Genomic DNA, 14,363 nt, shown 5'->3' with positions numbered 1-14,363 from the left:
CCCCCTCAGGGGGAGGTAATTAAACAGAAGGCTAATTAGTTTATATCAGAGACAGTCCCTGTTCCTATTACAATGGAACCCACTTGGATACTGAACTCAAATGGAATATTACTCAGCAATAAGAAACAAGGAAATCAGGAAATTTGCAGGTAAATGGTGGTATCTGGAAAAGATCATCCTGAGTGAGCTATCCCAGAAGCAGAATGATTTACACGGTATATACTCACTAATATAGACATATAACATAAGATAAACCTACTAAAATCTGTACATTTAAAGAAACTAATCAAGAGAGAGGACTCTTGCTAAAATGCTCAATTCCTATCCAGAAAGGCAAAGAGGATGGACATCTTATGAAGGAGAAAAGAGTGAACAAGTCAGGAGCCTGACACAGAGGACCTCTGAAAGGTTCTGCCCTGCAGATTATCAATGTAGATGCTGAGAATTATAGGCAACTTTTGGGCAGAGTGCAGGAAATCTTATGAAAGAAGTGGGAAACAGTAAGATCCGGAGAGGACAGGAACTCCACAAGGAAAGCAACAGAACCAAAAATCTGAAAACCGGGGTCTTTCCTGAGACTGATACTCCAACCAAGGATTATGCATGGAGATAAGCTAAGATCCCTGTACAGATGTAGCCCATGGCAGTCATCATTCTTAAAACAAGAACAACATTGCAAAAATAGGTTTCGAAGGAATCCATTTCATTATTGATTGATTGACTATCTGCTGAATGTGATACAGAAATTGACAATAACAGGTAGGTTTAGATACAAACAAGAAAAAAAATGTGATTAGTTAGTTATCCACTGCTGTGACAAGATATTAGACAAAATGATATTAAGAAGTGAAAATATTTATTTCAGAGAGTTTTGACAATAAACAACAGGCTGTGTTGGTCAAATGACAACACATTAAACTATGCTAGGACTTTATGTAGGAGAAAAACAATAGAGACAGACAGAGAGAGAGAAACAGAGAGAAAGAGAAACAAAGACACAGAGATACAGAGACAAAGATGGAAGGTGGGAAAAATTAGTATCACAGTGTCCCAAGGCTTAAGGTATACCTGTCAATATAGCCTCCTACAGTTGTAGAATTTCTACCAATTCACAGGTTGAGGAGCAAACTTCTAAAGCACAAGCTATTTGTGGCTACCCTACTTCCAAATAATAACAAGAGCAATGATTCCTCATGCTTAGGGAAAGTGTAGAAGACTTGAAAGCGAACTGCTTAGTCTCTACTTGTGAGTGCATGAGCAGAGACATGGACTGATTTCACTCTCTGTTTATTCTTCCAGTATTACTTACAGTGTATGGGTTATTTTACTTTCTTATCTACTATAATCTACATGTAAAGGAAGGGACAGAAAGTGGTAGAGATGCCAGGAAAGGTTATGCAGTGACTGAATGGTGTTGACGTCACTGGTGATGTGGTACTGAAGAACACTTTTTGAGTAGTATTTCTCCAGGAGAGATTTTTTTTAGAAGAGGGTAACAACAGTAAAAACTGTAAAAAGTGAAACACACAACAATGTTTTACAGTCAATAAGAGAATTGAGATAAATAAATAATAAAAGAATTTAAATAAATAAAAGATTTTCTCCTGACAAATGTACCAGACATTAATGTACTCCAAATGGTTAAAAAAAAATCATTACCAGTTACAGGAAGTTAAAATTGAGACCTTTTCAGTAATATCTGTTTGATTTCACCAACCAAACTGGTGAATTATGATTTTTTTTTTTTCATTTCATTCTGACAGCATTGAAGAAGTGTAAGTCCAGAGATGTTGTATGGACGGATCATTTCTGTCTTCCTTGGGGTGTAACTTGAGAAACAACAAGGCAATAGAAATGTATTAAGTATTTTAAATTAACTGAAGCTGAATCTAGACCAAATAGGCCCTGTTGGATGAAAAGTGAAGAGATCATATTGCAATGCCTAAATTGATGTTGAGAAAAATTTCAGAGGCGCAACGTAAAGGACAGTTGGCAGTAAATTTTAGGTATACCATGTTTGTATCCTAACATATTCTGTACTGTTTAAAAATCTCAAGATAGTATGTTTTGTGGAATAGTTTATGGTTTTGAGAAAAAGAATCCTCATTTGAACTTATATAAATTAATTTCAAAGTATGGATAAAATGTTTTATATGTAATTTTAGATGAACATAAAATAGTAAGATTCTCTAATTCCTTTTCAATTACTTTTGGTGTTATTTATTTCTACTCCCTCTCTTTACTATGTATTTCCTACCTTCCTAATTTCTCTTTTACTATGTATCTACCTTCCTAATTTCAAAGCCTCCCTCATTATTCTTCTTTTACCCTTCATATCACCTGTATCTAGTTTCTTGGCCCAGAAGCTTCTCAGAATACGTAGTGTTGTTTTGGCCGCCTCTCACATCTTGAAGTAGGTCTCCCTTTCATGAGACAATACACAGTTTTTTTGCATGAGACTCAGAGGCATCAAAATGGACCTTTTTCTGGTAGTCTCATCCCTGTAAACTAGCTTTCATAGTATCAGAAGTTGTTGTGTAAACTTTAAATGGAAAAGATCAATCACTAATCCATCTCAGACATGATATCCTCAAAGTACAAGAATGACCAGTACAAAAAGATATATCTAAAGGTGCAACAGAGCCATGTCTATCTTTGCAGCAAGAACAGGTGTCTAAATGGGCTTAGACCTAGTCAATAAGCAGAAAATAGTGTTTGTACTGGAAAGATAGCCAAATGCCCTTAGCTAATATGATCTTGAATTTCAGAGCAGAACCTAATGATGCCAGTGTTTTAAATCAGTATTACTAATTGCATTCTACATACTTATCCTTATGCCCAGAGTTAAATATAGCAATAACCTATTATCAAAAAAAAATTCTTTTTGAATCACGCAAAGACAATTACAGAAAATCACAACTGATCAAAATGCAGAGAGAAAATAATTATTGGGTGTCATATTGGGTGTCATATGTCAATTGATAAATCTATAATACAACCTTTACACCTAAGGCTCAGAAATCATAATAAAAGAGATGAAATAAAGGTTATAATATCCAGGGAAAAAGAATGTCTGCATGATATTGTGTTTCCTAGATATAACAAGAAATATGCACCAAAGGAATATCAAGAATATTAATGCTTAAACAAGACTTTAAGAAGTTCAAAATGAGTTGATACTAATATATATATATATATATGGCAGAAATCTCACTGGGCTCCAATTCTAGTTGAAGAACTACTGGCAATTATTCACTTCTGAGAGGAAGAATTAGTCTTCTTCAGATATGAGCCCCATAATTGCTTATCCAATAAGAAATGGTCTGCCCTAAAAAGACATTAGCAGTGTGTGTGTGTGTGTGTGTGTGTGTGTGTGTGTGTTTATTTAACAATAATAGTAAAAGAGAAAAGCTATCAATTTGACAAGATGCTGGGGTGCATGGCAGGGGTGGAACATAAGATAGGGCAAAAAAAAGTCATTATAGTTTAATTAACAATTAATACATTAAAAATTGATGGCACATAGGCATAAGCAGTTTCATAGCATTTGTATATCATTTTATTACAAAAGTAAGCCCATAGACAGTGTCAGCTTTTGTAAAGAACTTACAGCTTTCCCAGTTTACAGTAAAATGAAACAGTAACAGTCTCAATCATTGCTTTAATAGGATGACCCATATTAACTTGCCGTGGTTTTTAGGTAAGCTTTGAATTGCCTTACTTGCAAACAAAACTTTAGTTAATGGTGACAAATTTTGATAGATAGTACCCAATCCAACTGATAGATTTTGTATTACATAAACAAAAAAAAAGGTTCAAAATTTGGAATTTTAGACATTATCTTCTTTATCAATTTAATACTTATTGTTTATTCACTTTATATCCCTATTGTATCTTCCTCCCTCCTCTCCTCCTGGTCCCATCCTCCCTCCCTCTTCCTCCTATACTCCCTTCTCAACTCTTCAGAAAAGGGGATCTCCTACGATCCCATCCCATCAAGTCTCATCAATTCTGAGTCCATCCTCTTCCCCTGTAGTCTAGAGAGGCAGCCAGGCTAGGGGGAAGTGAACATAAAGCAGGCAACAGAGTCTACATCAGAGACAATCCGTTACTAATGGGCCCACATGAATATCGAGCTGCCCAACAGCTACATCTGTGTATGGAGCATAGACCCACAATATGACTTATTAAACAGAACACCAACAGCTCAGGCTCTAAGGTCAGCAATTAATAAATTGAACTTCATGAAACCGAAAAGTGTCTGTAAGGCAAAGAACACTGTAAATAGAACAAAATTGCAGCCAAAAGATTGAAAAAGAGACATAGGAGGGGAAGAGGGACGGAGGATAGGATAGGAAGGAGATGAGAGAGAGGACAACAGTGAATACAAAGTGATTCAAACAGAGATACAAAGTGAATAAATTATAATTAAAAATAAAGAAAAAATAATGAAGAAAAGTAAAAAGATCTTTACCAACCCTCCAAAACATTTAAAGAACTCAAGAAATTAAACACTAACAAATCAAATAATCCAATTTAAAAATGGGGTACAGAGCTAACTGGAAAATTCTTCACAGAGGAATCTGGAATGGCCAATACGTATATTAAAAAAGCTCAAGATCCTTAGTCATCAGGAAAATGCAATTCAAAATGACTAAGATCAAAACCAAAAGTGACAGCCCATGTTGGCAAGAACACTAATGGGAGTAAAAACTTGAACAACCACTTTGGAAATCAATCTGGCACTTTCTCAAAAAAATGGGAATAGCTCTACCTCAAAACCCAGCTATAGCACTTCTGGGAATATACCCAAATGATGTTCCAAGAAGGATATTTCCTCAACTATGTTTCTGGTAGCTTTATTTGTAGCCAGAAAATGAAAACAACCCAAATATCACTCAACTAAAAAATGAAAAAAAAAAGTGGTACATTTACACAATGGAATACTTTCTAGCAATTGAAAACAAGGAAATTATGAAATTTGCAGGCAAATGGTGGAAACTAGAAAAGATCATCCTGAGTGAAGTATCCCAGAAGCATATTGACACACATGGCATATACTCACTTATAAGTGAATATTAGACATGTAATATAGGATAAATATACTGAAATCTGTACACCTAAGAAGCTAAAAAAGAAGGCGGACCCTGGGTAAGATTATCAATCCTCACTCAGAAAGGTAAATAGTATAGACAGGGGAAGAGAGAGAAAATGGGGAAGAGGACAGGAGCCTACCACAGAGGGCCTTTGAAAGACTACCCAGAAGTGTATCAAGGCAGATGCTGAGCCTCACAGCCAAACTATGGACAGAGTGCAGGGAATCTTAGGAAAGAAGGAGGAGGTAGAAAGACCTGGAAGGAACAGGAGCTCCACAATGAGAGCAACAGAACCAAAAATTCTGGGCACAGGGGTCTTCTCTGAAACTGATACTCCAACCAAGAACCATGCATGGAGATAACCTAGGACCCGTGCACAGAGGTAGCCAATGGCAGTTCAGTGTCCAAGTGGTTTCCATAGTAATAGGAACAGGGACGGTCACTGACATAAACTTAGTGGCTGGCTCTTTAATCACCTCCCCTTGATGGGGGAGCAGCCTTACTAGGCCACAGAGGAAGACAATGCCACCAGTCCTGATGAGACCTGATAGGCCAGGGTCAGAGGGAATGGGAAGGGGACCTCTGTATTAGTGGACTTTGGAGAGCATAGCAGAAGCGGGAGGAGGGTGAGATTGGGAGAGTATGAGTAAGGGGCCTATAGCTATACAAAGTGAATAAACTCTAATTAATAAAAAATTAATAAAAAACAAACAAGGACACCATGCCGGCAAATGGATGGAACTAGAAAATATCGTCTTGAGTGAGGTAACCCAGAACCGGAAAAACACACGTGATATGTAGACATTACCTTCTTAAAGAGTGAACTTTTATTCACAACCAAAGAATGCATCACATACAAAAGTTATTAAACAAAAACAAACTTCCGAAGATAAAGATTTGTAACAGTGATATCAAAATTAGATGGGTTGAGCGTAAAATTAACAATTTCTGTCATAGACAAATCGGCACTTCAGGAGCTTTAGATTAAAGTCAATCTTCCGTGAATCACTGCTCAAGCACTGAAATAGGTTATGAAAAGCCAAAACACGAATGTCTTCATCAGGTGACTGCAAGGATGCTAATCCTTTCCAGACAGGGTACTCCTCAACTTCTTTGAATCCAGGATGAATCTATTCACCAAAACCAAATTAAGTTATTACACATTATTATTTCCTGGCTGTTATTCATTGTAAATGGTGAATGACTATTTGGGGAGAAGTTAGAATTGTAAAATTTCAGATAAAGGTATGGAGTTCAGTATACCCACATGACAATAGCGTGATTTCATCAGCTACAGAAAAGGACTATGAGGAACATTAACTTTCTATTGAGATTCCTGAAGTATGGAATAGCATATCCTAGATATTCTAAAAGACTAGGTAAATAAATTTAGTTACATCAAATTTTTTATGACAGTGCTCATCTTTCTGATGGACAAGAAAGACAAAGGAACATAGAAAGACTACAAACCCTGTTGAGTATCCTTCTAACACCTTCTTGAAGTCCATCCATTATTGTCCTGACAACGTTGGCTCTTGCTATGATTGAAGTAGGAGCTTCTTTCATACCCCGCAGCTCAGTCACGAGCTGATTTAGAGGGTCTTTCCAAGCTTGCAACATAGTGACTATCTCTTGCAGAAGAAATATACCCTACACAGCATGATATAACAAATGTATTAAATTTTCTGAAATACAACAATATTTGACAAAACACATAATATCAAACAAAAATAAATATTTCCAAAAGGGCGAAAATCGATGAAGATCATAAAAGAGTTTGACGTCCCAGGCTGTACTCACTGCCAACATAACGCATAAAACCCAACTCTGATTATAATGCTGCTGTGCTGATGTGTGATAGCTACTTTACTGGTAATAAGGAAAACAGAGTAGTAAGGATTTCATTGATGCACTGATTTTGACATTGTGGTAAGACATGAATTACAAATATGCTAAACTGCATTCATAGCTACTCTAGCATGCATTTATACTATGAGGCACAGTTTACATATGGCCACTAGAAAATGCATACAAAATATTTAAATGTTATGACATGGTAAAAAGGTAGTTTTCTGGGAGAGGCATGACATGATTAAAAGTATGCGCATGAGTTGGCTGCAGCTCCCACAACCATTCTTAGTCAACTTGCATGTGGAATGGATTCTACGTAATCTCTGAACGTCAGCTTCCTTATGTCAGTCTCTGCAGCAACTGGAACTTGTGGAATAGATTTTATCAGGATAGAATGCCATGACAGTAGACTCTTTTGTGACATTTCTAACAGTGAAGTATCTGTCTGCATATATTGTCTTTTCATCTTCTTTCATTTGTTCTTATGCTATAGTATTCATTATTAATGAGGATAACACTATTCTCATTAATGTACAAATTAATGATGAACTAACAAAATCTTGGTGTGAGAATGATTAGAAATGATGTGAACATGTTTGAGATTCAGTTTAAATCATGCTAAGTTTAGTTAAAGCAAGCAGAGGCAGCGTGATATATAGACCTTGTTATCACAACACAGGGCATAGTTGCATCCTGAGAATTGTAGTATTTTAAAAGAACATCTTGACTTTCAGTTAAGCCACAGAAGAAGTCACAGAATTCAGTGAAGAATGAACATGTATGTTAGAAACAAAAGTAAAATAAAGAGAGTCTTGAAAGACAGCAAATGCTTTGATGATCAGTAATGTGCAAAGTTGTAAAAACAGGGGCTTTTCATATGTATAATAAATGAAACCACGTTTTCACTTCCTATAAATACTCTTGAATATATTCAAGTATACATGCAATGCAGGTCAAAGTGTCCTCCATATTTTTTGGTTGTGAGCCTAGCCTTTAATGGCTAATCTATCTCTATTCAGATGTCACTCAACTGAAGAATGGATAAATTGTGGTACATTTACACACTGGAATACTACATATCTATTAAAAACAGGGAAATCATGAAATTTGCAGGCAAATGGATGGAACCAGAAAGGATCATCCTGGGTGAGGTAACCCAGTCCCAGAAAGACACACATAGTATGCACTCACTTATAAACAGATATAAGCCATATAGCACAGGATAGCCATACTACAATTTGTGGATCCAAAAAGTATAACAAGGAGCACTCAAGGGATAATACTTAAATATCACTCAGACCTGGAAACAGATTAAAGAGCAGAAGTGGTTTAAGAGAGGGAACAGGGTTGTAGAATGTGCATGGAGAGAAATGAAGGTACAGATCAGAGTAGGGAGGGAGGCAAGAGAACAGAGGGCTTGCAAAGAGAAAAACAATGGGAGAGGGAATATCTGAGCCAAGCTGGAGACCTACCACAGGTTAGGCTCCTGGGAGAATAGGAGGGTGACTCTAGCTGAGACTCTTAGTAGCAGGGGTCATAGAGATTGAAGAGGCTACCCTCTAACTAGGCTGGACTCCTAGTGGAGTCGGGGGAACACCAACCCACCCACAACAACTTCCCCCCGAAATTTACCCTGCCTAAGAGATGTGCAGGGATGGAGATGGAGCAAAGATTGAGGTAGTGTCCCGCCAATGCTTTGCCCAGCTTGGGAGCCACCCCATAGAAGAGAGCCAACTCCTGACACTATTAATAATACTCTGCTACCCTTGCAGATAGGACACTGACATGGCTGTCCTCTGAGAGGCTCCACACAACATCAGATCAAAGTAGATGCTGGGACTCAAAGCCAAACATTGGAAGGAGTGCAAGGAGTCTTGTAGAAAAATAGGGGAAGAATGGAATGACCCAGAGGGGACAGGAGCGCCACGGGAGGACTGGCAGAACCAGCTGACTGGACTCAGGGGAGCTTATGGAGCACTAACCAAGGACCATGCATGGACTCGGCCTAGGGCGCTTACACATATGTAGAAGATGGGTAGCTCAGCCTAAATGTGGATCCCCTAGAGCGGCGAGAGGGTGCTGTCTCTGACAAGGACTCTTTTGCTTGCTTTTTTAATCACTTCCTGTTAGCAGGGTTGCATTGCCGGGTCATAGAGAATGGCGATGCACTGAGTCCTGGTATGATTGGATGTGCTGGTCTGGATTGATTGGTGGGAGGTTCCCCTTATCTGGGGAGTAGGAAGAGAGGGATGGGGAGAGCAGGAGGGAAGGTTGGAATGGGAGGGCTTGTGATCAGGATGTAGAGTGAATAAATAAATTAAAAATGAAAAAATACTAAAAATAATAAAACAAAGTGTCCTACATAATATTAAGCACAACCCCAGGGGTAGGCATTAGTAAAATAGGTTCTCTGGGTGACCAATTTACAGATCTGCTATAATAATACTTAGCTTTTATTTCTTTTACAATAGATACACTGTATAATGCAGATTTTGCTTTGAATGCTCCCCCATCTGCCATTTTCTGCATGTGTGATTACCCACGGTGACCACCATCAAGATGAAGCTAGTGAACCGCTTAGTTCTTAAGGGTAAAGCACAAGCTGGAAACTCACTTGGATCTGTTCCGTTTCCTCTCCAGGTAGCAGAACAGCAAAGGTGGAAGTATGGCAGCTGCTTTGGGCCCCATCAAGGTACCATCTGCCTGGCGTGTACTCTACATCGTGCAACTGTTGAAAAAGTCAGTTATCTTAAATTTGGATATGAATGAATTTATACATGACCAGACTATTAATACAGTCGATGTGCGCAATATTTTAAATCTTTGTGTGTATATATATGATGCATGTATGGGTATTTATTTGTGTCCACTTGTGTAAATGAACTTCTGTGGGCTTCAAGGAAGAAGTGTAGCGATCAGAGGACACCCTGAGTTGTTTCAAATCGCTTCCCACCGTTTTTTTTTTTGTTTGTTTTGTTTTTTGTTTGCTTGTTTGTTTTGTTTTGTTTTGTTTTTGTTGTACGCTGTAGCTTGAGCTAGCCTAGCTAGCCCAGTATAGCTCCGGGATTTTTCTGCCATCCTCCCCATCTCTCTGCAGAAGGGCAGGGTTTACAGAAATGTCTTCCTCTGCTATGATTTGCAAGGAGTTTTTGGAGTATCCAGGTTCTTGCATTTACAAGAAAAACAGAAAAATTAAGAAAATCAACTTTTTATCTACTTATCTCATTTTTTTCTGATCTGTTGTTGGTATAATGTTCTCTTGGAATATACACAATTTACCCATGTTCATTCAAATGCTGATTTCTCTCTACCACTACCTGGTTTCAATTCAGACATTGTATTATGATGCTTCTAAGCATTACCTGTCTCAAGTTTGTGTAAACATGCCACCACTTTGTTCTCTAAGTTGTCAATTAAAACAACCAGCCACAATGCTGAGCAATGGAGAGGATAGGGTGGGACATCCTAGTACAGAGTGGGAAGAAGAAGAAGAAACAGGAGAGAGGATAGGAGGAGAATCTGCAGGAGAGGTCTTGGAACCACATGGAGAGATGAACCGGACCTTAGATATGACTAAAAGCAAGTATAATGGGTGTAAGCTAAATGATAGGAAACTATGAGGGCTTGGAGATTTAAGATGGAGTAATTATTGCCCAGCACTGTGCTATAGGTTAATTAAATACATCCCACTCTCTGTGATTTGGGTATATAGTTGGTTTAGAAATAACAGCTGCTTAACTAAACAATAAGTCAATAGTAAATATTAATATTCTACAATAATCTATTCAGCGTCTTCTCTTAACTATTGACTTTGAAATCCCATAAAACTCTTGCCTTCTTGATCTACTCAGTCACTGATGCTTTTTTTTTTTCCTATGAAATTCGGTCCTTGATGTTATTTACACTTATTTTTTTAGAGTAACCCAGTTACTAGCATGAAATTTCCCATAGAAAGAAACCAAAAGTAAATGAAATACTTACAAAGTTATTTAACATTTCCGCAGTTTGGTTTTGCATTTCCTCAGACAGGCTCAGGGCATAAACAAACATGTCCTTGACGGTCCCCTGGCAGGAACCATCCCAGCTTGGGCACAAACGTACAGAGGCCACATGACCCCAAAGGAGCAGGTTTGACACTAGCAGCACCAGGAGTGTCCCTGCTAAATAAAAGGAGGTGTCACTCATGTTGATCTCACCAGTATGGTTATAAAAAGGAATTCTGCGGTGGAAACCTTTGGCCATCTTTGGGGCTTTCTGCGTGATTTAGTTCTGTATTACAAGAGTGAAGTACAAACCTCCTGCACTGATCACATGTAGATCTGTAAGTATCTTGCAACTGATAGTTTGAAAGTGAGTGACTTCCTGCATTTGAGATTGCCCCCAGAAGACCTTCTGAATGTTGCAAACACTAAGATCTCACAGCAAATACAACTGAACCTTGTTAAGTCAAGGTTTGTGGTTTAGGAGACTCGTGCTCCTTTTCAATATTCATATTCTATGAATTTGTAACATTTTAAATGCAATATCAGATATTAGCATTTGATCCCTGATGTGACAAGGACAGCATGAGTCATCTGTTTGCTTCATCTTCGTGCCTATTTATACTAAAAACACAATTGCTGGAGTTATAACACGAAGGATAAAGAGAATCCTGTCATGAAAATGACCCGATATCCTGAACTTGATGATATACAATAGAGAAATCATGCACAGTTTATTTATTCAAAAAGTTTTGATTATTTTTTCCTAGCGAATGGAAACAACCAAATGTCCTTCAAGTGACAGTGAAGATCGGTGCATGTAACAATGGAATACTATTCAGCTGTAAAGAAAAATAAGATAATGATTGTTCACGTAAATTGGTGGAAGTAGAAAATATAATATACTGAATGAGGTAGCCCAGACCTAGAAATAAAATGTCACGTGTACTCTTTTATTTGTGGATCTAAATCTTTATACTGATCATGTAATAACCATATAAAGAAGACAAGTAAGTAAAAAGAGACCTCAAGGGAGTGGAGGAGGAAGGAGCTCCAGAGTAAAGGGATATTAGAAGATAGGTGTTATTAACAGGGCAGTGAAAATATATGCACACTTTTGATTGTGGAGGGGAGAATAGAAACATAGGGGAGAAAGGACAGATATAACACTAAGGATGTTTTTCAAAGGCATATGTTCGTATATCATTTTATCAGATACACACACTTACAGACAGATGATAGATAAATAGATGATAGAGAGATGATAGGGAGATAGATGATCAATATATAAATAAGTAGATGCAGAGATGATAGATGATAGAAAGTGTGTGTGCATTTGTGTGTGTGTGTGTGTGTGTGTGTGTTACAGCATAGTTTTGTTTCCAAGAGCTTTACCTCACAAATACCCAAAGCCAGGTATCTCCTTCCCATTCAGGTATTAGTTAGAAAAATACAAAACCTCCAAAGAGTGTAATTTCTATTGCTTTTGGTTATCTTCCAGCTAAAGATATCACATAGTATGTTTTGACTTGGAAATATATAGCTGAAATAGTCTTAATCCTCTTTCCTGACAACTAGCTCTTTTTTTTTTTTTTTAATTCTCTATTAACTACACGCCACCCAGTATCACCCTTGTGGCTCTCTCCCTCCTCCCATCCCAATCCCTCCCCTCCTCCACCCTCTGCATGCATGCCCCTCCCCAAGTCCACTGATAGGGGAGGTCTTCTTTTCCTTCCTTCTGATCCTAGTCAATTAGGTCTCATCAAGAGTGGCTGCATTGTCTTCTTCTATTGCCTGGTAATGCTGCTTCCTCCTCAGGGGGAGGTAATTAAAGAGCAGGCTAATCAGTTTATGTCAGAGACAGTCCCTGTTCCTATTACTATGGAACCCACTTGGATACTGAACTGCCATGGGCTACATCTGTGCAGGGGTCTTAGGTTATCTCCATGCATAGTCCTTTGTTGGAGTATCAGTCTCAGGAAAGACCCCTGTGCTCAGATTTTTTGGTTCTGTTGTTCTCCTTGTGGAGTTCCTGTCCTCTCCAGATCTTACTGTTTCCTGCTTCTTTCCTAAGATTCCCTGCACTCTGCCCAAAGGTTGCCCATAAGTCTCAGCATCTGCATTGACAGTCTGCAGGGCAGAGCCTTTCAGAGGCCCTCTGTGTCAGGCTCCCGACTTGTTCCCTCTTCTCTCCTTCTTCTGATGTCCATCCTCTTTGCCCCTCTGGTTAGGAATTGAGCATTTTTCTTGAAGTCCTTGCTAGAGCAATAAGACAATTGAAGGAGCTCAAGGGGATACAAATTAGAAAGGAAGAAGTCAAATTATCACTATTTGCAGATGTGATAGTATACCTGAGTGACCCCAAAAATTCTACCAGGGAAATCCTACAGCTGTTTAACACCTTCAGCAGAGTGGCTGGATACAAAATTAACTCAAAAAAATCAGTAGCCCTCCTGTATACAAAAGACAACTAGCTCTTATACTCTTTGGAAGTGCTATGCAAACTGTCACACTAAAGGAACAACTGCTATTCTTCCTGAACTGTAAAACCTAGGCCCACAACAAAGACTATCCTGTCCAAATATCCATAATTTTCCTCCTTGATGAAGACCTAGACCTAAAATACAGGAAGAAAGATTTTACGGGTGAGATCCCCTAAATACCAGTTGCTAGATAGTGTCCCCTAAACATGATAGGGAATAATGTTTGCATGAGCTCTCAACAATAAAGTAGTTCAAACAAGATCAGAATAATAACATTGGTTGACATGCCAATGTGAAGGGGGAAATTTCACAGAGCCAACCTTTAGATCAAGTACTACAGGTTCTGGTTGCTAAGAGAAGAATAATTAGTTTTCTTTCAGAAACAAACTCCCACAAAGGTTATCTAAGCTTATGTGCTCATCCCTGAATGTATGTGCTTATAAACAAGACTAAATAGATTCAGTTAGAGATATGTATATTTAGTAATAATAGTTGAGGAAAATGTCATTATCTTAGATAGTTAGGGTACACAAGATTCGGGGATGGGAGAGAAGGCCGTAATGATGGAGATGTGCTCTGTCGCGTATTAAAATTTCAGATAAAGGAAAATTAGATGAATTCAAACATTAAAATCAAAACTTCGTCTTCAATGATGTGGTAGCAGATGCTCTAGAAAGCTCAGTTCTTCCTGTTTCCCCAGCCCTTTAAGTCACCTACTTCAGAAAGTTTGTATGTGGCCATTGTTGGTTTGCTCATCGGTTTCAGGATTCATCAGGAAAACAAAAACAAGTCTTTCCTGTGTCCGTTAGTTATACTCATGAGAAGAAGGGAAAACATGCAGACACATAGTTACTTTAGTGAAACAATTCCAAGACAGTTTCTGAAATAAATTAGGGCTCCTCTGGAGGATGCTCATTATAAAAGTAGGTACATTTAAAAAATTTTATGCACAG

General features: G+C 38.1%; 1 protein-coding gene across 1 annotated transcript; it reads right to left on the bottom strand.

The window, feature by feature from the left end:
* Positions 1-6,034: 6,034 nt before the first annotated feature.
* LOC129685545 (prolactin-6A1-like) lies at positions 6,035-11,189 on the bottom strand. Its single transcript, XM_055619062.1, has 4 exons — positions 11,049-11,189; positions 9,562-9,675; positions 6,567-6,746; positions 6,035-6,226 (listed from the first exon to the last, which is right to left on the bottom strand). Exons 1-4 carry the CDS (start codon positions 11,187-11,189, stop codon positions 6,035-6,037), a joined length of 627 nt encoding a protein of 208 aa, XP_055475037.1.
* Between the last annotated feature and the right edge of the window lie 3,174 nt (positions 11,190-14,363).

Source organism: Psammomys obesus, unplaced genomic scaffold, assembly GCF_907164565.1.
Source record: "Psammomys obesus unplaced genomic scaffold, mPsaObe1.curated_primary_1811, whole genome shotgun sequence".
Lineage (NCBI taxonomy): Eukaryota > Metazoa > Chordata > Mammalia > Rodentia > Muridae > Psammomys > Psammomys obesus.
Note: the sequence above shows the minus strand (reverse complement) of the source record. Positions and strands in the feature narration are given on the sequence as shown.